The 22,889-nt window shown below is 46.1% G+C and overlaps 3 protein-coding genes across 7 annotated transcripts in view; 1 reads left to right on the top strand and 2 right to left on the bottom strand.

Moving 5' to 3' along the window:
• Positions 1–125: 125 nt before the first annotated feature.
• CGAS (cyclic GMP-AMP synthase) lies at positions 126–7,429 on the bottom strand. 4 transcript variants are annotated; one of them, XM_085543749.1, is made up of 6 exons: positions 6,806–6,941; positions 6,232–6,465; positions 5,895–6,117; positions 5,034–5,282; positions 3,383–3,485; positions 126–2,153 (listed from the first exon to the last, which is right to left on the bottom strand). In XM_085543749.1, exons 3-6 carry the CDS (start codon positions 6,088–6,090, stop codon positions 1,814–1,816), a joined length of 888 nt encoding a protein of 295 aa, XP_085399875.1. In that variant the 5' UTR covers positions 6,091–6,117; positions 6,232–6,465; positions 6,806–6,941; the 3' UTR covers positions 126–1,813. The 4 variants fall into 4 exon arrangements, with proteins under 4 accessions (XP_085399875.1, XP_015714559.2, XP_015714560.2 ...); XM_015859073.3 differs by lacking the exon at positions 6,232–6,465 and having other exon boundaries at positions 6,806–7,429; XM_015859074.3 differs by lacking the exon at positions 6,232–6,465 and having other exon boundaries at positions 5,034–5,279; positions 6,806–7,429.
• On the top strand, positions 7,402–22,846 carry MTO1 (mitochondrial tRNA translation optimization 1). 2 transcript variants are annotated; one of them, XM_085543746.1, is made up of 12 exons: positions 7,402–7,606; positions 7,688–7,887; positions 8,670–8,787; positions 9,531–9,654; positions 10,365–10,477; positions 10,608–10,798; positions 11,067–11,197; positions 11,806–12,010; positions 12,095–12,266; positions 12,433–12,551; positions 13,202–13,359; positions 13,540–22,846. In XM_085543746.1, the coding sequence occupies exons 6-12, from the start codon at positions 10,720–10,722 to the stop codon at positions 13,750–13,752; spliced, it is 1,077 nt and encodes a 358-aa protein (XP_085399872.1). In that variant the 5' UTR covers positions 7,402–7,606; positions 7,688–7,887; positions 8,670–8,787; positions 9,531–9,654; positions 10,365–10,477; positions 10,608–10,719; the 3' UTR covers positions 13,753–22,846. The 2 variants fall into 2 exon arrangements, with proteins under 2 accessions (XP_085399872.1, XP_015714556.2); XM_015859070.3 differs by having other exon boundaries at positions 9,365–9,654.
• Positions 22,433–22,889, bottom strand: part of EEF1A1 (eukaryotic translation elongation factor 1 alpha 1) — a 4,552-nt gene continuing 4,095 nt past the window's right edge. The window contains exon 8 of the mRNA XM_015859066.2: positions 22,433–22,845. Within this exon, the coding sequence (XP_015714552.2) occupies positions 22,721–22,845 (125 nt within the window). The 3' untranslated portion in view covers positions 22,433–22,720. The remainder of the gene's footprint in view (positions 22,846–22,889) is intronic.

Raw genomic sequence — 22,889 nt, 5'->3', positions numbered from 1 at the left:
GAAATACAAATAATTATCACAATCCAGAAGCAGAGAGCTTTGGGAACTGCCTAGCCAGTAAGTGTATAGAGATTGCAACAGTGAGTTTGAAGGATTCTATGGTACACATGGACATACAGTTGTTGTTTACTGAAGATTCCTGTTTATTACAAAAGAACACAAATCACTACTAGGAAGAACGCTATGATTGGTATGGCAAATATGCATGTATAAAAGCTGTTACAGTTATTACCAGGAAATGAGTTTGTGTGTGTATGTGTATGTACCAAATACTAAAGATGCCCATTAATAGCAGCAACTAGAAATAAAAAGGCAATTTGAGGTAGGATACAGTACACAGCAGCAGAAGTGATTTGGGGATTATTAATCTCAACCTTAATTGTTATGACAGTGAAAATAATTATTGATTGTAAACTTAGCAAGACTAAAACAACAAGCAGACATGATGCATTATACTTACATACCGTAATCTGTCATATGTGTAGCACTGCTAACAGAATAATCCAGGTTGAAAAGGCCTTTCCTCGGGAGCCTGTCCACAGAGGTCTTTTCAACCTGGATTTTCCTATGCTGTTTCAGGACCTGACTGTCTCTGGTGCAGATGCTGTCCCTGACCCCCAGCTGCCCCTCACCTGAGGCAGCTCCATGTGGATCCCTCAGGCCCTGTTGCTGTCACACAGAGCAGAGCTCAGTACTGCCCTCTGCTGCCTGTGTGAGGAGCTGCACTCGCCATCAGGCCTCTCCTCACCTCCTCTGCTCTGTGCTGAGCACACCCAGGGACTTCAGCTGCTCCTTGTATACCTTGCTCTTCAGCTCTGATGCACCAGTTGGCCCTTTTGGCTGCAAGGATGCAATGCTGACTCACATTCAACTTCCTCTCAGCCAAAACCCCCAGATCCCTTTCTCTGGATCTGCTTTCCATCCTGCTTTCCCCAGTCTTTACCAAATCCCATGTGCAAAATCCTGCACTTGCCAGTGTTGAACTTCGTGCAGCTGATGATCACTCAGCTCTCCAGTTTGTCAGAATTTCTGTATGGTGTCTCTGATCCAAAGAAGGCAACAGCTCGTCCTACTTCAGTTTGCCTGATAGGCATTTGAGTCCTCTGTACAGATCGTTTATAAAAGCATTGAACTGGTCCCCAAGTTACAAAAGACTGATGCTGTCCTCACTGCAGCCACCTTTCAGGTAGTTGTAGAGACCAACAGGATCTTCACATTTTTATTTCCAGTCCATTCACCAGCTTCATTGTTCTCTGCACACACTTGAGCAGCTCAATTTCTTGTAGTATATATATTTTATATATATATTTATAGCATGGGCATTTATATACAGATAGGCATATACACACAGGTATACGCACATACATTGTATATATATGCATACCAATGGTATCTTCAGGATGGCACTGGTATGAGGTATTCAGCCATGCTTTGGGGATGTCTGTTCCTAGGCCTTGTTAGAAGGCCAAAGGCCAAGCTCTCAGGCCTGGTTCTCTTGCTGAATTTTCATGTTGGCAGGTGCCTTTTCTTCTGTTTTAACCGTCGTTCCATGTCAGAACTTTTCTCATTGGAGTCAGGTTACTTTTGTAACTGTTCCAATCAAACGTTAATTCAAACGTCCTGGTTCTTTAAAGGAATACAGTTAAGCAATGTAACTGAAATACGCAGCTTTCTGTTAGTGTTCCTGATTTGGTTTTGTTTCTCCGTAGTATTAAACTACTGAGAAATGATATAAAGTGCTAAACATATGTTTTAAAATATACAGATCTACTTTACTTGTTTTCAGATAGTTACTGTAAACACTTCTTTTTTACTACACCTGGTGAAATACTGGGAATCCGTTGTTCAACTGATAGTTTATTTGTCTTGAAAGGAAGTCATTGCTTGCTTTATCGTCCAGGCTGAGCAAGTTGTACTGGGGAATAAAAAAGTGCGGCAGCTGAGAATCCTGCAGACAACGCAGAAAATATTCCAGGTATTTCTGAAAACAGTGCTCCAGGTTTTCATACTGCCAGTCTGTGTCACTTGGCCAAGTGACGCATGAATGGAAGAAGGCGGTTTTGACATGATACGAACAGAATTTTTCCAGTTCTTTTGCATGTTTCATTTTAAGTCGCTCTAGGAGATACTTCAGGAGTTTGAGACAATCTTTCCTGTTAAATGAGTTAATTACGTACCTTTAGTAGTCAGTTCTAAACATGTATTTTAGATATTTAATAATAATAATAATAGTCTCATGCGGGTTGGAAGGGACATTAGAAATCGAGTCCAACCCCTGGGATTCGAGCCTCTGTGTAGCAGAGTGGCACTTCTACCACTTGCACCACAGGGGGGATTCATATATAATTATATAATTATATAAATATATAATTATGAGTTAAGCAATTATGTTTACTTTAATAGAAGAATGTTTTCAGTAAAGCTTTGAATAAAACCTGAAAGTAAGTAGAGCAAAAGGGGATATCCCTAGAAGCGCTGCATATGAAGGCAGAGTAGCAGTGAAAGATTTCTACTGTGAAAAATAGTTTTGGCGTATGAACCGCTTCCACTGGTGGCCACCGCGGCACAGGAATACCAGGCGTTAATCAGCGCTGTGTTTGCACGATGTGGTCTCCTCCTGCAGGAGCTACCAGTATAGCGTGAACTTGGAGCACCACTTAAGATTAAAGTTGTCCTTTGGACTTGGGTTTATATCAAAGGCATTACCAGTGCCTTTCTGTGGCACTCTGTGAGGTGAAGAGGTATAGTTCAGTACATAGCTAGGCAAGGACGTAGCATAGCTCATACTACTCATAAAGCAAAGAATTACGCATTAATACCCTTGTGGCTTTCTTGATTCTGTACAGGGCAAAATCAAGTAAACCAAAAAGTGGGTTTGCCATAAAGTAGGTTCTGTACCTGATGAGGTTTTGGTTTTGCTCTTCAAAGAAATGTGGAACCAGTCATTATTAGAGTGAAGAATCGCATCTATCGATCCTGATCCCATTCAGTTCTTTTCTCACCATCATTTAATAAATTGCCTTGCCACAAAGTGTAATTTGCTTATGAAGCTGAGTCAACAGACTTTGGAGCTAGTATTTCTAAAGATGAGTGATTTGGGGAAAGATTATTTGGCAGGGAGCATCTGTTTGCTTTGACAGGCAAATCTGGAGCATAAACCTGCAAAGTAATTTGTTACTGCTTGAGTAAAGGCAAGTCAAATGTGTTCAGTGAGCACGTGCTTGTACTACTCTGGAAAAACAATGCAAAAATTAATGAATAAAAGCCATATTCTCACTCCCTGTTCTAAACAATTATTTAATGACCAGATTCTTAAATGTTAACCTGAAACAGTGCTGGACAAACAATAGCTTAAAGCAAAATATTCAGACAGGATACCAACCTACAGCACTTTACTCCATCAGATTCACAGCACGTCTTTATGCTGCCATGGTTGTTCAGCATGGCCTTCTCAATATGAGAGAAAGAGAGTCGCCAGGTGTTTCCTAAAGGGGTGAGTACGAAATAGTTACAGAGCAGTAAATATTGGTGTCTATAAGTAGGAAAAAGAAAAATTAAAGCTCTTAATTCATTAATTACTAAAATTAGTTCCTTCTTAATTGCTCAACCACTCCATACAGACAAGATTGGAATATTATAGTTACAAATAATTATATAGGCTTGGCTGGATGCTTTCATTATATTCTCAAGGACGTTTGGGTTTGGTTTTTAAAATTAAGCTTAATTCTCAGCTTTCCTGAATTTGCTGAATGTGATTTGGGGAGTTAAGAAATCTCCTGCCGTTCAATCTCTGCTCTGTGTTATTCAGCCTTACAGCTTAACCCTCCTGGTTTGGAGTAAACAAATCTGGAAGGTCAGTTTGAATTTCTGTGTGCAGGTGACTGAAGTGATATCATAGAATTACCCAGGTTGGAAAAGACCTTGAAGATCATCAAGTCCAACCGCAGCCTAACCAGAACCCTAACTCTAAAAACCCTACACTAAATCATATCCCTGAGCACCACATCCAAACGGCTCTTAAACACATCCAGGGATGGCGATTCAACCACCTCCCTGGGGAGCCTATTCCAGTACCTAACCACCCTTTCTGTAAAGAAGTGCTTCCTAATATCCAACCTAAACTTGCCCTAGCACAACTTGAGGCCATTTCCCCTCGTCCTGTCACTTGTCACTGGCCAACTCAGCCAACTCTTACAAAGCATTTCTTTTTATTCTGCTGGGAATGCTTGCAAACAGGGATTAATGCAGCTGAGCCCCTTATCTTTAAAACATCAGTTTCTTTACCTAAATTAGATTGTGTCCCTGCCTTTTTTGCTTTGATTACTATTTTCACTGGGATAGAGAGCCCAGTAGAGCAGTGGTGGTGTATGTGGCACTGGTAAGATTGGTGTGCTAACTAAAAAATACACCAGGTTGCCAAGAACCATTTTTGGCTGAAAAGACCCAATTCTTTTCATACAGTCCCAAGCTGGAATGTTTCTGCAAACAACGTGGGCATGGTGAGAGTGCTCTGGGAAAAAAAAAACAGCAAACAATAACAGTCGTCCTGCAGCCATACCAAAGTACAATGAGGAAATAATCTACCTCGAATAGTTTACTTCCTGCATAAGTATAAAACATGCGTAGAACAAGCGCCGTTTTCAGGGATTTCTGTGTATTTTTACACACCTCCTTTAATTTTTTTCTTTACAAAGGAGCGGATGTTGCTGTTAAATACAGCACTAGTACAGGAAACATTACATATGCATCTGTCTGATAGATTTGAGACAGTGTTGGTTACTGTACTGTCTGTAGTGCAATTATCAGCCTTAGATTTCAGCACGGAATAAGCTCTGTTACCAGGCTGGTGCTTTAAAGGGGGCTTTCAATCATTATCTGGACGTTCCCAAGATAAAGTAGAGATGCATACCTTGAAGGCAGAACACTGAGCAGAACCTGGATACCCTTTTTATGGCATTTATCAAGTTGTATCAAGTGATCAAGTTGCAGAGAAAGTAATTAATTATTAAGCTTATTATCTGTATTCGAAGTACCTCTTAGGAGCTTTTCTTTTTTGTTTTGCTTGGCCACTAAGTAAATGGGTTTATGTCTGAACTCTCTCCTGACTTTTCTTCCTAGCCAGCATTCTATGTTGAGGCCGTCCTGTGTGCTGGGAGGCCAGCTCTGCTGAACTTCCAAAGCCAGGATGATGTCCACTGATATTTCTGCTGGAGGCTTTTTGATCTGGAGAGTTATTGCAGGGCTTCCGGGCTTTTTCCTTTTCACGGTTACTTCCACATCTACTAACAAAAAAGAAAGTAATCTTTTTTTTTGGAGGTTATTAAGATGTTTACTGAATAGGAATTAGTAATTGGTCAGAATCCTCAAGCATTTCATCCTGTAGGGTTGGTGAAATTAAGGAGGCCAGATGAGGCTTCCCTCTACAAAAGAGAAGCTCTTCTCGACCTGAAGCATTCGCATGATTTCTCTATTTATTTTTAATATTGTGACTATTTGAGATGTCTTCTGTAGACATGGTAATGCTTCCTAATGAAGGGGAATGACAAGGGAACGTCAGATGACTGTGGAAAACGTTTAGAGATTTGTCCACAACTTGGCCGAAGGCTTATGAGGAAAAAGAGCACTTTAAAATGCAATACGTTTTATGGGTAGCTATGAAGTAACATTCAGTAATGCATTATCTGATTCAAGTAATGTAATTCCTTTTGCTGCTCTGGTGCATTTATGGTGATTTTTAGAATAAGTGCTTGAGATCACAGGGGAAGAGAGGGTTTCACTTTCAGTTATGATGCCCCGAGGGATAATTGACTGAGGGGAAAGATACATATTGCATTTATGGGATTGTAGTTGCATTATTAGTGTGCCTGAGTGAAACCTGATTATGCAGTACTTACTTTTAATGTGTTTTACTTCCTCTTTAATAATTCGTCTTAGTTCTTGCAGCATTTTATCGGCTGATAATTTTCCATCTTCATCTAGAAACTTATTCATATACTTCTCTTTTGGACTTCTTTTGAACGTTAGATAATAATAGGCTCCAGTGCCGTCACACTCATCTAGCTGCAGCCTTGTGACAGGCATTACAAGCATGATATCAAACTCATTTGGTTCAGATATCTGCAAAGGACAAGAACACAAGCATCACCTTAGGTTGTATTGCTTTTCACCTAAAGCTGAAGCTTTATCTACAACCACCTGGATGTATTTTCCACATCTGGAGTGAAACATTACCTTATTTCTGATGAATTTGTATTACCAGACTGATGTGCGTTCATGTGGAGAAGAGCAGTTTAGTGACACCGCTCCCCCGGTGGTCACAGGTCCGAGCTGCTGCAGGTCAAGCAGCCATTGACCACCACCTCCTGGTACAGCATCACAGCCAGTCCGTGGTCCAGCGAACAGTCATGGAAGCACAGAATCCTTGCAGCTGGAAGGGACCCTGAAAGGCCATCTAGTCCAACTGCCCTGCACCGAACAGCGACACCTACAGCTGGAGCAGGTTGCCCGGGGCCTGCCCTTGAAAGTCTCCAGGGACGGGGCATTCACCACATCCCTGAACAACCTGTGCCACTGCCTCACCGCCCTCCCTGTGACACACCTTTTTCCTTATATTCAACCCAAATCCTACCCTCTTTTTACGATCAAGGTTTAATTAAACCCTTTTTTCCTCGTGCAATCACTGCAGCCCCCGCTAAAGGGCCTGTCCCGTTCTTTCCTATAGGAAAAGCTATAGCTCCCCTTCTCCAGGCTATTCGGCCGCAGTCCGCCCGCCCCTGCCCCACGCTGCCCCCAGCCCCGCTCGCACCTTGACGCGCTCGTAGTAGCTGCCGGCTCCCAGCCTGCTGATGGAGCTGAAGCTGCCGTCCCTCCCTCGGACGGCCTGGATCAGGTGGGACACGACGTGGTTCACCAGCCCCGACGCCTCCGACACGTCCTGCCGGCCCAGGCTGAGCTGCGACAGCACCTCCCTCAGCCGCAGCCCGCCCGTCGCTCTGCTCCGCGCCGACAGGGTTCGAGGCACCGGGGCGGACTCAAGTCGTGCCCTGGGCACGACCGCGCGTGGAGCCCCGTCCGTGGGATGCCCGTCGGTCGCATCACCCCTCGCGGTCGATCCGCGTCGTGCCGCGGTGCCTCTACCCCGTGAGCCGCGAGGCCGGGCCGCCCTCTGCCTCGGCTGCCCTCTGCCCGCCGCCGTCTCCTCCATGAGCCTCTCGCACCCACGCGGAAGCGAGCGCGACTCGGCGGGAAGAATCTCAGCGCGAGTTCCTCTTCCAGGCGGCGCCGCCGCTCTCGGGGAACCAAAACTCCCGCCAGCAGCCGGGACGAGCCGCCGCCAGGGGGAGCCCCAACGCCAGCCGAGCCGCCTCCCGGCCCCCGCCCCGCTTCCCGTTCCGGCCGCCCGCAGCCGCCATGTTGTTTTGCAGCGCATGGCGCCGCCTGGCGCCGCCCGCGGCTCAGCGGGCACACAGACGGCGGGCGGGGAGCGCGGCCCCGCGCTACGAAGTGCTGGTGATCGGCGGCGGCCATGCCGGCACGGAGGCGGCGGCGGCGGCCGCTCGCGGCGGGGCCCGCACGCTGCTGCTCACGCACAAGATCGGCACCATCGGTACCGCCCGGGGATGAGGCCGGGGGCGGCTCGGCCGCACGGCGCGGCGGTGCTGAGGGTGTCCCCGTGTGCTTGGTGCAGGAGAGATGTCGTGCAACCCGTCATTCGGAGGCATCGGGAAGGGGCACCTGATGCGGGAGGTGGACGCCCTGGACGGGCTGTGCGGGCGGATGTGCGACGTGTCCGGGGTGCATTACAAAGTGCTGAACCGCAGCAAAGGCCCGGCCGTGTGGGGGCTGCGTGCGCAGATCGACCGGCGGCGGTACCGGGACCAAGTGCAGGTGGGTGTGCGGCCTGTGCTGCGCGCTCCGAAAGTAATGCCTCCCATTTATTGCCCTGCAAACTGCAATAGAGACCGAGAGCACTGTAACACTGGTTGATAGAGCAGATTATCAGCTACAAAACGGTATTTTTTCAGCGTAGTAACCACCAATATCATTGTATTTTTGCTAGCAGTGAATAAGAACCTGCCTGCTGCGCTCATAGAGGTGACCCACTGTGTGAAACACACCACCTGCTCACATCCACTCTGCTCTCCATAAATGCAAGCACATGTTGATGGATGTCAGTGGGTGCCATGTTATCTGCACGGAGGAGTTCACTGACACACCTTCCTTCATACACACTTCCATGTCAGGCGCCATGTTGTCAGGCTGCCCCTCTGCTGCCATCCTCCACACAGCAACAACATGGAATAGAATAAAGACAGGACAGTTCAGCCTTTTCTGCCATACCACCAACATCCACCTCTGACATAATGAGCCCACATAACAAGCTAAGAGGCATTACTTTCAGAGCAGCCCTCATACATTTGTAAAAGAGATGCAGCCAGCAGTGATGTGGCTTTATGCAGAGTAGGAGCTCTGTCTGAGGTGTGCAGCAGTGCTGTAAGCAATGGTGGCAGTGCTGTGTGCTGTCAGCTCCTGCTGCTGCCTCAGGGCCGCTTAAGAATGGAAGTGCTAATGTGGGAGATCCGGTGTTACTTACTGGGTGTACATCAGCCACCAGTGGCCCAAATGGCTCAGAACTTGGCAGATTTTTGTGGTGACTCCTTTCATGACAGAAGGAAATCCTGAGCACCCCCCTGCTGACAGTCCGTGAGGCGTCTGTGGAGGACCTTCTCCTGACAGAGCCAGAAGCAAACCGCCCTGGGAAGTGCCAAGTCACAGGCGTCGTTCTGGGTATGTGTGGGTACCGCGGTGAGCACCCTTGGGCACTGTACGCTAAGAGAAGCCGCAGGTTAAACGTGTGATTCATCTGTGAGAAAGCTGGATGAGCCAACAGAGGCACTTCAGGCTGGATGCAGATTAAACCGTGTTAACATCTGTAACACAATGGAAAGCATCAGTGGGTTGATTGGGTGTTGGGAGGTTGCAGGAACTTCCTCAGACTCGTGGTTCTGAATTCCATGCTGTGTTTGAGATCTTATTTGGCAAACAGGATGTGCTGCAGGTAACATTTCTGGACAGCAGTGTCCTGTTACAGTGCAGTCTCATGCCTTGTTACCTTTCGCTGATCTTGTAAACAGGAATTCCAAAATAAGGTCAGGAATATAAAACAGAACAACTTTGGGTAAAATGCCTGGGGGAATAAGGAAAAAAAAGGAGTAACTGTACACTCTGCTTGTTAGAATTATTGCTATTAACATTGCTGCTATTGAAATGCCAAATAATAAGAGATGCATAAGCCCTGAGTGGCTTATTATACCAGGGCTTCAATGGCAGCGAAATATGTGCATCTCTGAACATACTGTTTCAGGGGATGGTAGCACAGTGTGTGCTGGGAGTGTCGTCCTGACCACTGGGACATTTCTGAGGGGTGTGATCCTTATGGGGCTGGAAACACATCCCGCTGGGCGCCTGGGAGACCAGCCGGCTGTGGGGCTAGCCCAGACTCTGGAGAAACTGGGATTTACTGTGGGCAGACTGAAGACTGGGACACCACCCCGCCTGGCCAAAGACACCATCAACTTCAGTGGTTTGGAGGAACGCGTACCTGACAACCCTCCTGTGCCCTTCAGTTTCCTCAGCAAGGCTGTGTGGATCAAGGTGGGACAGCGCACGGCAGCTGCAGGGGGAGCTGGGGAGTGGTTCTGGGAGTGGCAAGCTACAGTAGCCAGCAAGTTGTTGTAAGGGACTTGTGTGGTTGAATCATTGAGGATGGAAAAGACCTCTAAGATCATGTCATCCAACCATCAACCTGTCACCACCGGGCCCACTAAACTGTGTCCCTAAGTGCCACACCTGCCCCTTCCCTGGAAGGCTCTGGGGATGGTGACTCCACCACGTCCCTGAACAGCCTGTTCCAGCATCTGACCACTCTTTTAGAGAGTTTTTCCCTCATAACCAACCCAAACCTCTCTGGCACAACCTAAGGCTGTTACCTCTCATCTTGTCACTGCTACCCAACTTGCATGTCACTGTGACCTCCTTTTGGGCAGTTATAGAATCATAGAATCCTTAGAGTTGTAAGGGACCTTTGAAGGTCATCTAGTCCGGCTCCTTTGCAAGAAACAGGGACATGCATAACTGAATCAGGTTGTCCAGGGCTTGATCCAGAGCTCATAGGAATTGCAGTAACCTTCTGTAAATGGGGAGCGGAGAGGTGGTAATAGCATTTTAAGTCCTTTGTATTTCTACAGGAACAGAGAGCAGACTGTCACAAAAAAGCCCTTGAAGATCCTCAGAACAGAATCATTGTGTGAGAGTGCAGGGTATTGTGACTGGATTCATTTACATTGAGTTTTGGCCTCTTTCAGCCAGAAGACCAGCTGTCCTGCTACCTGACTCACACTAACCTGAAAGCTCAGCAGATTGTCCTTGATAACCTCCACCTGAATGACCACGTGAGGGAGACAACGAAGGGCCCCCGGTAAGGATGTGGCATCATATGGGGCTCTTAATGGTGTGAGTCTCTGAAGCTGTGCACCTTCCTTGCTTTGCTTCTGGAAAACTACCTTTAATCCATGTTAAATGTTACCTGTGGCTGTTTCCTGTTGCAGATATTGCCCCTCTTTTGAGTCAAAGGTGCTGCGCTTCCCAAACCGTGAACATCAGGTGTGGCTGGAGCCTGAAGGCTTGGAGTCCGATGTCATTTACCCCCAAGGCCTGTCAATGACGCTGCCACCTGAGCTCCAGGAGCAGGTGATCAGATCTATCCCAGGCTTGGAGAAAGCCAAGATCTTACAGCCAGGTGAGGGGATAAATTTCATATCTATTTTTCATATTGATTATCAGTTAACCAAAAAGAAAAACAGTAAAAGGAAGCCAACACGTTTTCCTTGGAGCCTAACAAACCAAAGTAATATGAGAGAACATTATTTCTTGAATGCAGGAGTTTCTCCTTGGTTGTTTCTAGATTGTAAATAAAAGTCGATAAGTCATCTTGTCCCACTGTTTGCCTTTGTTGATAAGTAAGGACCTTCCATATCCCTGCCTTAAGGTCTGTCTTGTTGTCATAGGCTATGGAGTGCAGTATGACTTTTTAGACCCCCGTCAGCTGACTGCTTCTCTCGAGTCTCGTCTCGTTCAGCGGCTCTTCTTTGCAGGCCAGATAAATGGCACAACGGGCTACGAGGAAGCTGCAGCTCAGGTGAGTGAATCTGATGGCATATGCTCTGTGCTCAGGAAGGGATGTTACCTTGGTGTCTGTCCTTGATAGGCATTGAAGTAGGCCCATTTTGTGCTAATGAGATGTTCTTAATTGTTGCTCATTCTGATTGTGGGCTTGCAGTGATATCTGCAGTTGCAGTTATCGACATTGAAGTTACAAAAGCAATTGTCAGCTCTGACAGATATTTCAGTACAGAGGCTGTGCAGTGGGTACAACTACAGATATGTTGGAATACATACAGATATGTGTTTCCTGTCTCTGGGCATCTCGGCAGGGGCTGAGTTCTTCAGAGCACATAGTATTGCAAAGAAAAAACTTCATAGATTACCTGCCCGGATTGTTACATTCCCATGATAAAACTGTACTCATGGGCCCTTAGCATCATAGAATATCCCAAGTTGGAAGGGACCCACAAAGATCATGGAGTCCGGCTCCTGGCTCCACACAGGGCCACCCAAAAATCAGTCCATATAACTGAGAGCATTGTCCAGATCCTTCTTGAACTCCAGCAAGTTCACTGCAGATGTGCAGATATTTTGGTCTTGAAGGAACTAACAGTCGTTTTTATTTGCTTTCTCTCTGCCCAGGGCGTGATTGCTGGGATCAATGCCTGCCTACGGGTCCAAGGCAAGCCCCCTTTCATTGTCAGTCGCACCGAAGGGTATGTGGGTGTCCTGATAGATGACCTTACTACTCTGGGCACCACTGAGCCGTACCGGATGTTCACCAGCCGCGTGGAGTTCCGCATGTCCCTCCGGCCTGACAATGCTGATGCCAGGCTGACCCACAGAGGTATGTCCTTGCGGTGGCTCTTGCCATTTGCAGCCCTGCCTGGTTGCAGACCTCTGTCTCATTTGCCACTGTATGTCTCTGCAGGCTTTGAGGAAGCTGGGTGTGTGTCACAGCAGCGATACCAGCAAGCCGTTCAGATGAGGGCTGCTTTAGAAGATGGAATTGCAACACTAAAATCCCTTCAGTTCAGTGTATCCAAATGGTCCCACTTGGTACCAGAAGTTCCCATCAGTAGCAATCGAAGATCACCTCTCAGGTAAGGGATACAGACAAAGCTTTCTTGTCTGACTGTGCTTGCTCATCTGGCTGGTGGATTTGCATGTGTCCATCTTTAAAAGTAAGAGCTGGGGATAGCTGTAATGCTGTCTGATGTGAGTAACTGTCCTTCATGTACTGTAAAAACTCACTCGTGTTCTCCACAGTGCCTTTGACATCCTTCGGTATCCAGAGGCCAACATGGAGATTCTGGCAAGGGCTATCCCAGAGCCCCTGAGAAGGTTTGCTGAATGGAGGGAACTGGCTGAGAGATTGAAAATAGAAGGTAGAGTATATGAGTATATAGAGTATATATAGAATATATAGAGATAGTTATGACCTGCTAAGGTTTGTTCAGTAAGGGGTGCACCAGCCCATTCATTCCTGTGTGTTTCAATTTGTTTTGCTGGTCAGTGAAGGTAAGTGCTGTTATCAGAGTGTTGCCATAGGCCACAGTTCTGTTTGAGCACCTGAGTTTCACTTTGTGGAGTGAGATCAGGGAGGTGGTGGAGTCTCCTTCTCTGGAGTTATTCAAGACCCGCCTGGACACCTACCTGTACGATGTGGTGTAGGGAACCTGCTTTGGCAGGGGGGTTGGACTTGATGATCTCTAGAGGTCCCTTTCAACCCCTACAATTCTGCGATCCTGTCATTTGTATTTGCTTTTGGGTTTTTCTTCTTCACTGCTCTATCAAACAGACCATTCTTTCCTGGAACAAGAGCAGAAAGCAGCTGTGTATCTTAATTCCTGTACCAAATCAAAGAGTATGATTTCTTCTGAAATACTCTTAAGTTAGGCTCCTTAAGGAGGCTGGACGCTTCCTCACATGTTTTGATCATCTGGGTGGAGTTACCCATTCTGCTTCCAGGAGTTTCTACAAGTGTCTTTTCATGTGAGCATATCTATCTGTCTGTTTCCCTGACCCTGCACCACAGCTGCTTACGAGTGGTGCGTAGTCAATCAACAGCAGGAAATAGAAGAAGTGCGTCGAGATGAAGCCCTCCGACTTCCAGAGGACATAGACTACTTTGCTATCGATGCATCCCTGTCAGCAGAGGTGCGGGAGAAACTGAACTCCAGCCGTCCCCAGACGGTAAGATACTGGGCCACAGTGAGACTGAATAGCAGTAGAATCCCTCCTGTGTATTTCCAAGGAGCATGAAGGGGTGAGGAGGTGCGGGGAAGGACATACCCATAGGTTTTGGTATCAGTTTTCACTAGCTTCAGAGTCTAGGTTTGTTGTAGGGTAACTCATTTCTGTTTCTGTGTGCAGATCGGTGCAGTCAGCCGCATCCCTGGAGTTACACCGGCTGCGATCATTAACCTGCTGAGATACGTGAAAGCAGAGAAGCTAAAAGCTTTTCCTCAGACTGGCAAGTATTTGCCAGGGAAAATGTACTCGGAGAAAACAACTTCCCAAACGCTGGTATCAGCAGAGATCTCTGAAGGGGAGCTTGGCAGTGCTTTTGTTAAAACACCTTTGTGAGGTGTTTGTAGAAGGGAGTCCATCTTGTGCTGGAGTACATGGCAAGAGCAGCTGTGCTCACCTGAACCGCTGTGTGGCTAAAAATGATGTTGGATGGAGCCATGAAAACACAGGAATTTGCTTGTTCAGAAGATGCAGATGGTCAAAATGTGTTGCAGAGCATCTTGGAAAGGACTGAGTTTTGCTCTTTTGAAATAAGTAAGAAATGTTACCGTACTGAACCCACTTCAGCACAAGAGGATTTGGGCTGGAGAGCGCTCTATTGACTTTAGCGCTGGTGTTTATTGCTGTGCAATGGCTACTGTGTAAAGGTTTAGTGTGCTGTTAGCCAACTGGAAACTGGGCTATAAAAGCATGCGCCACATGAATAGTAAAACTGATGGAGGAGGTGATGGAACTTAAGCAGTGTATCACAGGTTTTTTTTCTTGTTTTCTTCTAATTAATTAAAGCTTGTCTTGAAACCTGCTGAAGTCCTGGGTTGTCACTTAACAAACTAGAAATTGTCTCTGAACTTGCATTTACTTGCAGTAGATCTCCAGCAGTTCACAGGGCAGTTTACAACAGGTAAGGTTCAGAGGTGCTGCAGTGCTGGTAAAGACAGCTAGAGTGAGGCTGGCTGCTTAGGCTGGGCAAGGCAAGGGCTGTTACAGACCTCTGCTGGAGCTGGGGCTCTAGGCAGCTTGCTGGCTGATGAATGGCCATGGTGCAGCCTGAGGAATTACAGAATGGCCTGGGTTGAAAAGGACCTCGAAGTTCACCTGGTTTCAACCCCCCTGCTATGTACAACCACTGGACCAGGCTGCCCAGAGCCACATCCAGCCTGGAAAGCAGGACTGTGACTTCTCATCAGCACTGCTCCTGCAACTGGCAGTAATAGGACTTGCCCAAGCTTTGGGCAGTTGGTTTGTCACGTGCCATCGGGAAACAATTCAAGCTGAGTCCTTGTCTGATTTAGCAGCAGTCTCTGGCTTGTCATTTTTGGTTAAAATAATCTGACAGCGTACTGTTATTCAAACACCTCATTTTGTTCTCGCTTTTCAGCCTTCTCAGAGCTGACTGGGCAAACAGGCTTGGGAACAAGTTGTGTGGGAGTTAAATATAGCTATCATTTTGAAATTACATTCTGGACTGTTCTCTATTTGCTCTGCATGAGTGGTTCCTTTTCTGTCTGGAGAGAGGAGTCGGAATAAATCTGTTTTGTTGACAGAGATCCTGTCATGCAGCAGGAGTATGGCAGAGCTTGCAGATTTGTTTGGGGAATCATCACACATCAAAATGTGTCTCCATATCACCGGCTACTGGCCTGCACAAGGCAGCTTTAGGCAGGTGGTCAGTAGGACAGTGTTCATGTGAGAGTGACTCAGAAAAGCAGTGTAACTGCCCCTTCCTATCTGTGACCTGTTTTCAGCTTTGTTGTGTTATTTCAGCCATGTAAGCCTTGATTTTAGTGTGGGGAAGGCAGTTACACTTTCTGTGGATGAACACTGAAGTTGGAAGTGCATTGTTTTCCAGATCTTTGGCAACAGTTGCTCTCTGTTTCAGCATGAAAGTGATCTTTGACTACTGGAAACGTTTTTAGGGTGAAGGGTTTCTCCATTCACCCAGGGTTCATGATGTTCCTATTTGCTGCAGTGTCAAGCCTGGTGCATACACAGGTTTGAAGACTGATTGTTCCTCAGATTGTTTGCTACCACAGAATCATACAGGTTGGAAGGGACCCCTGGAGATCATCAAGGTCTAAGCCCTGCTAAAGCAGGTTCCCTGCAGTGGGTCACACAGGAAGAAGCATAGACAGGTCTTGAATATCTCCAAAGAAGGATACTGGCTTTCATTCAGACGGTACTTGAATGTTTCCTGCCCAACTGCTTCGTCTTTATTTTTGCCTGGAAGATAAGAGAAAAATAGGAAGCTGTGTTATGCCAGGAGACACTCCATGTTGTTGCCATTCAATCTTAAATGCTCAAACTGCTGCTACAGTCATCACAAGGATGCAGTGGTGACTGTACCAAATAACTCTAATACTGCACTGAAATCACTAATACAAAATGGGCTGGGAAAAAACAAATCAATTCTTCATCTCCTGCCGCTTTTACCACAGGGTGGTGCTTTAGGAAAAAACAAACAAGCAAACAAAACCACCAACCCTGATGTTTTCATCTTTGTTGTCTTTTAAACTACTGTATAGGCTTAACCCTGCGTGTCTGAGGAAGGAGACAGCTGACAGATGGGGCTTCCCATCAGAGGCTTTCCGACTCCCTCACTGCTGTCATTTAATGATGAAATGTGCAACCCAAGCCTTGCCTGTGTGCTGGGGGGGTCCAATGGTGGCAAATATTGTAGCTTGAAAGCCAGAGGCTGCAACTCTACTACAGACCAGCCAGCACTGCAGTGAACTGACAGCAGGCTTGTGATGCGTCCCCTCGTTTGTGCATTTTATGTGGCTTAACCTGAATACTGCAGTATGTTACAGGTGGATGGGATTTCTGGAGCCCATATGAGAAGTGACGCAACTGGCACTGCTGAGCTGGCCACCTCCAGCTGGTTCCATCCTTGTCACACAGCACCCAGTGGGACTTTGGTCCCTGTACACAGCTCCAGGGACACGGGTGGGTGGCAGGCATGAGCTGGGAGCAGCTGACCCACAGGGACCCTGCTGTGCTGTGCACGTGGCTTTATTGTTTGTGTGGGAATTCCTAAGATTCCTGCCCAGAAGTGAGTCTAGGAATTACCCAAGCAAAGAAGTGGCTGTGATAGGGCAGAGGAGCTCGGCTTTTCTTCAGGTTTGCTGTTTCTTTTCCCCTTACACTCCCCTTCCTTCTCCAAAGAGTTAGAGCTGCTGTCCAGAATTGCACTCTGCTGGCAGACTCCATAAGGCTGGTTACTATTACTAGAAATAAAAGCCAAGTTACAGCAAACCTATAATTACACTTAAATTAATCTAATTTCCCCCCCACTCTGGATAAAGCCATTTAAGGGCCTGCTTGTTTTATACAGACACAATTTTAACACCAACAAGCCTACATTCCTTTCTCCAAGATACCCGTGTCCTGTTAGCAAAGCCACACTTCAGCTTATAAAACTAAATATTTACTTAAGCCATTTATTTTTTCCCTGCTTACTAAGAAACTAGCTTAGACTCCAGCTGTAACTGCAGATTTTTAAGAAGCCTGAAGTGATGCTTTTAGTAGCTAATAATAATCATAAAAAAGAGAAAGCTGTCATAACCTTTTTTTTATATATATGGCTGTGGTGACCAAGAAATGGTGGAGTTCAGAATCCTTATGGTGTCAGAGAGGGTACTTAGCAAGCTTGCTACTCTGGGCTTCAGGAGAGCAGACTTTGAACTCTTCAGGGAACTGCTTGGCAAACTGACATGGGAGAAAGCCCTGGAGGGAAGAGGGGCCCAAGAAAGCTGGTCAATATTCAAGAATCATCTCTTCCAAGCCTAGAAGCAGTGCATCCTGAGGAAAAGGAAGGCAGGCAAGAACACCAGGAGGCCTCTGTGGATCAACAAGGGGAGCAAGGAGGAATCCAACTGGTATATCAGTGATAAAAAGGTCAGGGAGGATGTGGGCCCTCTCTGAAAGGAAACTAGAGACCTGGTCATGAAAGATATTGAGAAATCTGAGGTGCTCAATGACTTCTTTGTCTCAGTCTTCACTGGTAAGAGCTCTAGCCACAAAGCCCAAGTTGCAGAAAGCAATGGTAAGAACTTGGAGAAGGTAGATCTGCCTGCTGGAAGTGAAGGTCAGGCTTGAGACCATCTAAAGAAGCTGAAGGTGCACAAATCCATGGGAACTGACAAGGTCCTTCCCTGGTTTCTGAGTTAACTGGTAAATGAAGTTGCCAAGCTGCTATCCATCGTATTTGAAAGGATGCAGCATTCTGGTGAAGTTCCCACTGGTAGGAAAAGGGGAAACACAACCCCCATTTTCAAGAAGGGAATAAAAGAAGATCCAAGGAACCACAGGGTGGTCGGCCTCACCTCTGTGCCTGACAAGATCATGGGGCAGATCCTGCTGTAGACTCTACTAAGGCAAATGGAAAATAAAGACGAGGTGATCAATGTTAACAAACATGGCGTCACCAAGGGCAAGTCATGGCTGACAAACTCAGTGGTCTCTTATGATGGAGTTACAGCGTCAGTGGATAAAGGAAAAGCAACTGATGTCATCTACCTGGACTCTACTCATCTACCCTCTACTCTGTTCTCGTGTGACCCCAGCTGGAGTACTGCATCCAGTTCTGGGGTCTCAGCACAGAAAGGACATGGAGTTGCTGGAGCAGGTCCAGAGAAGGGCCACAAAGATAATGACAGCTTTAGGGTCCTTTCTAACCCAAGCCTTGCAATGATTCTGAGAAATTTCAGTCAGAACTGCAATAGTTGTTCTCCTGGAGGGGAAGGATGACTGGCCTTTCAGTTTCTCTCATGGTGTGGCCTTGTGTTGAGCTGTGTCACTGGGTAGCCAACAGCCGCACAACAGGGCCCTGCATGTGGGAAGCTGGGCTCCTTTCTGGCTCTTCCAGTTTGCATTGAATAACTTCCTAGATTTCACAGGCAAGGAAAAGTTGATCATAATTGCTGCAGTCAGGGCAGGCAGGGCAGGCAGGCCCCTGACTGAAGAGTGAGCTGGCTCCACTTATTTCCAGTGACCTCAGCAGATAAAAGCAGCGCCTTAACAAGCCAGCCTATATGTGCTCTGGGCCTCACTGAGCAGCTGCTCTTGTAGAAGGACTTCCAACTTGCTGAACTGCTTTGCTTAGTAGAGGCAGGAGCCTTTCTGAAGTAACTACATCAGCACATGGAGGGTAAATCTGTTCCTACAGCATGTTCCTTGGGCCCCTCACTGCAAGAAAGTCATTGAGGCCCTGGAACATGTCCTGAGAAGGGCAATGAAACTTGTGAGGGGTTTGGAACACAAGTCTTATGAGGAGTGTCTGAGGGAGCTGGAATTGTTCAGCCTGGAGAAGAGGAGGCTCAGGGGAGAGTTTATAGCTCTACATCTACCTGAAGGGAGGTTGTGGTGAGGTGGGGGTCAGCTGTTTCTCCCTGGTAACAGCAATAGGATGAGAGGGAATGGCCTCAAGTTTCACCAGGGGAGGTTCAGATTGGATATTAGGAAAAATTTCATCTCCAAAAGAGTGCAGGAACAGGCTGCTCAGGGAGGTGGTTGAGTCACCATCCCTGGGGGTGTCCAAGAAATGTGTAGCTGTAGTACCTGGAAGCATGGATTAGTGGGCAAGGTGGTGGTGGGTTGACAGTTAGACGAGATGATCTTAGAGGTCTTTTCCAACCTTAATGATTCTATGAGTGGGATTTAAGTGATGTTAACACAGAAGTTGCATTCACTGAGGGATGTTCCACAGGGCTGTTGCTCTCCCATCCGCTCCTAGAGCTCTCCTGTATGTCACCCAGCAGCTGTTGAGGAAAATGCATGTTCAGCTGTTACCTCACCAGTGCAGAGGAGCTAGCAGATTTGAATTATGTTGTGTAAGCATTTGAAACATAAAGGATCAAAGAGCTTCTGATATACAGCCAGGGAAAGTAAACTAATTTGGGCAGAAAAAAAAAGAGATTACAATGTAACTGATTTATGACACAGAAATCATCTGAGCCTACTCAATAGTATTCAGAAAAGCTTAAGAACTCCACGGCTACTGTTTTTGTGGTAACAATAGGTTTTCCTTTGGCTCTGCACCTTTGATGCTCTCCTATTCCTGAAGCAAACATTCAGCTTCCCCCATCATTAAGCGTGAGGAGCATTACAGGAGAAACGATAATACAACCCAAGGTCACCATTACTTCTGTTTATTCTTCCATTTGCTTTTTGATTTGGCTATTGTTTAAGGTTTGCAATTGCAGAGGGCTAAATTCCTGGCCAGAAGGAATGATTATTTGGCGTGGTCAAATTACAAGAAGAGTTGGAGGACTTTAGAGGTCTGGAATCTCATTCACTCAGAGATGATGATACTGATAAGACCATGCACTGAGGAGAGCTTTGCTGTCTCCAAGTCCCTCTACACCCAGCCACAGATGTCTCTGGAATACTTCTCTGTACCCAGAACCCTCCAGAATCCCAAAGTCTCCATTACTGACTAGAAAGGAAATGAATTTCAATCTTCCAGCTTCCCATTGCCATCACCGGCAATAAAATTGGGCAATAAAATTCATATTCCAGGTGGTTCTCTACATCACGCTGGCTACCTCAACACTGCTGCAGCAACAGCCCTAATGTTGTATGAGAGCACAAAAGGAGTTTGGGACGGCTGTAAGAGTCACTTAAAGCAACAAAGCAGTCAGAATACAAATACAATCCTCAACTGTTAACATTTATTAAACGTTGGAGTGAAGTAGTTTTGATTTCCAAGTACTGTTTACAAGTCTTAACAATTCCGCCACGTAGTCAAAGCTTAATAAAAGAACTGTGATGGCATTTTATTAGCACATAGAAAGGAAAACTAGCCTTCAATAGAAAAAATAAACAACCCAAGAGTTGGTGTGAAATTGAGGCGTAATACTTGCAAGCTGCTGATAGCATCACACACAGAGCATTCATGTGTATTTAACTGCATAACGTCATCAGCTCCAGTGCTGTCTGTCCCTCTAGGCTGAGCCTTTACTGCAGGCAGATCCTCCCCTTGAACTGCAAGTGTTTGGATTCAAAAGCTTCTGGGGGGTTTCTTGGCCAGTTTTTGAGCCTGACCGGATGGGCAATTTGAATTAACCTCCCAGCAGCCTTTACGATCAACAGAAGAAATAGCTGAAGAGCTTCAATCAGCTACAGAGCCTGTTTGCTGCACTCCCTTCAGCTCGTGCTGCTTTGGATTGTAGATACTTCAAATGCCCAATGCCCTCAGGCTTCAGTTTGAACCGGTTACTTTACGGCAAGTCCTTTTTCAAACTGCGACACAGCAAGTACACCCGGCATAAGACAATGCTGTCCAAAGAACACAGAACTGCAAACAGAACGGCTGGATATTGCACATCCAGACCATGCCGGCCAAACCAAACATCCTGCTGCCCGTTAAGACTCATTGGATGTGGCAGCAGGAAAGTGCAAGAAACCTCATACATGGCCACACTGTAGATACACCGTGCTAAAGCACATTTCATCCCAATTAGAACTTTCTGCTTTGCTGAACCTATTTAACCCAAAGTTGCTCTTCAGTTTCATTACGGCAACAGTAGATATACCCCAGTTGTTATATACTTGAGGACACTAACAAACCTTCAGAAGTAGAACCCAAGTACTGCTGTAAGAATCCTTTATTACATCTCAGTAGCAAATGCTTGGATGTAGGTGCTGCAGCCGTTGCTTCCCACTGCCATTAGTGCACCTACACACTCCAATCTGGTGTAAATTCTCCAAGATGTTTAAGAAATAGAACATGAGCCAAGAGGGGCAAAGAGCTAAAAGCATTAAAAGAAGTAACAGCAGTTTAGGATCATCCAAGCAGTACAGACACAGCCAGCGCAGGCACACAGCTAAAGAAGGGAAGGGAAACAGACAGTAAAACAATATAGCAGGAACTCAAACTGTTTTTCAAGAAGAGGTGTTACAAACAACAAACATACGGTGCCATGGAAGAGCAACCCAAAAGGTATGGAATTACTCTCAAGCTTATGTGGGGATGCTGTGGGGGAAGCACGTTAAAGGTTAGTAACACAACTGCATCGTTAGTGCAAGTTAGTCCCATTATCCATTAACTGCTTGCCTACATTTAGCAATTCAGAGCAAGGCTTCCAATTTTATTTCAGAACCATCACCTACCATAGCTGGTACTTCATACATACCACAGCATTTAACTCTTCACCCAGCAACTAATGGTAATTTTGTGGTCTCGTTATGCAATTCCACGTGTGACTGATCCAATTGTTAAGAAGACTTGAAGTTTCAGTCCCACCATGCCCTTTGGTACTGACCTAACCCTGTGCATTAATCGTATTGCAATGGGAAATGCATCCATATGTTCTTCAACCATTGTATAAACTGCTGTCACCCCTAAATGCAAAGCTATAAAGCTGGATGGGTGAACAGCACCCTGGTGGAAGGTGGTAAAATACCTGCCAGTTCTCAGCCTTGGTTTTGAAGTCAAAACCAAGCAGGATTCTTTTAAGTTGGTGCTTCAGAGATGGCCTGACATCACAAATGCATTCCCCCACACCCCCCCCTTAATTTAGCTACGGGCTGTTTTGCAATGTATCGTAAACCATCCAGCCTAAGAAAAAAAGATAAATTGTTTAAACCTTGTAGAATCCCCATCTGATCTGAGGAAAAACCCATTTCCAACTAGTCAGGAAAGTGCATTCAGAGGGTGAACAAAGACCCAGCACGAGTTCAATCCTTACATTTCTCAGCCTTTTTGTTCACACAACTGCCTGCTGATGGCGAGTTTTCTTGGTTCAGGGAACGCACCAACACAGTTCACCTGCTTTTGGGTTATCAAACCTACAAACCATATTTTAAACACAAGAAAGCACCTACAGAAGGGGAATTCTTAAGGCTTCTATACAGCTGAGCATGAATCTTCAGCTATTTTCACTCTTCAGAAACAAAAGGGAGACTCTGCTTTACAAAATGGGCTCAATAAAGGTTATTTTCTTATCCCATAAGGCCCGTATGTAGGCTTTTTTTTTCCCCCTGCAAGGTTAATATTAACCCAAAGAACACAGAGACACAGCGTTGAACTTTGTTTTAATGGTCTCAAATTCTGTGACAGATTTTTTTTTTTTGGTCAAGTTTCCATTTTTAAAAAAATTGATCGTATTTTTAAAGACTAATAACTTAAACTGCCACGAAACAAATGGTCCACAAACATTCCTTTCCTTCTGAAGCTTTTACGATGCATTGTAATCATTAACCAGTCTTTTACTATCAAACTTAAATGGCCAATTGAGACAAACAGTTCTGAGACCGTTCTTCCACCACTGATTACGACTGAGGTGGCAGCTGATGGACAGAATTTTCATTTAGCCTTCTGGGCCTTCTGAGCAGACTTTGTGACCTTGCCGGCTCCACCAGCCTTCTTGTCCACGGCCTTGATGACACCAACGGCAACCGTCTGTCTCATGTCACGCACAGCAAAACGACCTGAAAATAGAAACGTGGTTCGTGACTTTCTTCTCATAGCCCAC

This window comes from Coturnix japonica, chromosome 3 (assembly GCF_054131305.1).
Source record: "Coturnix japonica strain WE chromosome 3, WE-NBRP24, whole genome shotgun sequence".
Lineage (NCBI taxonomy): Eukaryota > Metazoa > Chordata > Aves > Galliformes > Phasianidae > Coturnix > Coturnix japonica.
This window is presented reverse-complemented; position numbering and strand designations above follow the sequence as displayed.

What these genes read in the sequence shown, in the direction of transcription:
- MTO1 (XM_015859070.3), top strand. Translation starts at nt 7,411, where the DNA reads ATGTTGTTTTGCAGCGCATGGCGCCGCCTGGCGCCGCCCGCGGCTCAG. An exon ending in AGCCAAGATCTTACAGCCAG is followed by an intron (nt 10,799 to 11,066) that starts GTGAGGGGATAA and finishes TTGTTGTCATAG; the next exon opens with GCTATGGAGTGCAGTATGAC. An exon ending in TGAGAGATTGAAAATAGAAG is followed by an intron (nt 12,552 to 13,201) that starts GTAGAGTATATG and finishes CCTGCACCACAG; the next exon opens with CTGCTTACGAGTGGTGCGTA.
- CGAS (XM_015859073.3), bottom strand. Translation starts at nt 7,429, where the DNA reads ATGCGCTGCAAAACAACATGGCGGCTGCGGGCGGCCGGAACGGGAAGC. An exon ending in GCTACTACGAGCGCGTCAAG is followed by an intron (nt 6,118 to 6,805) that starts GTGCGAGCGGGG and finishes TGTCCTTTGCAG; the next exon opens with ATATCTGAACCAAATGAGTT. An exon ending in GATGGAGTAAAGTGCTGTAG is followed by an intron (nt 2,154 to 3,382) that starts GTTGGTATCCTG and finishes CTCATTTAACAG; the next exon opens with GAAAGATTGTCTCAAACTCC.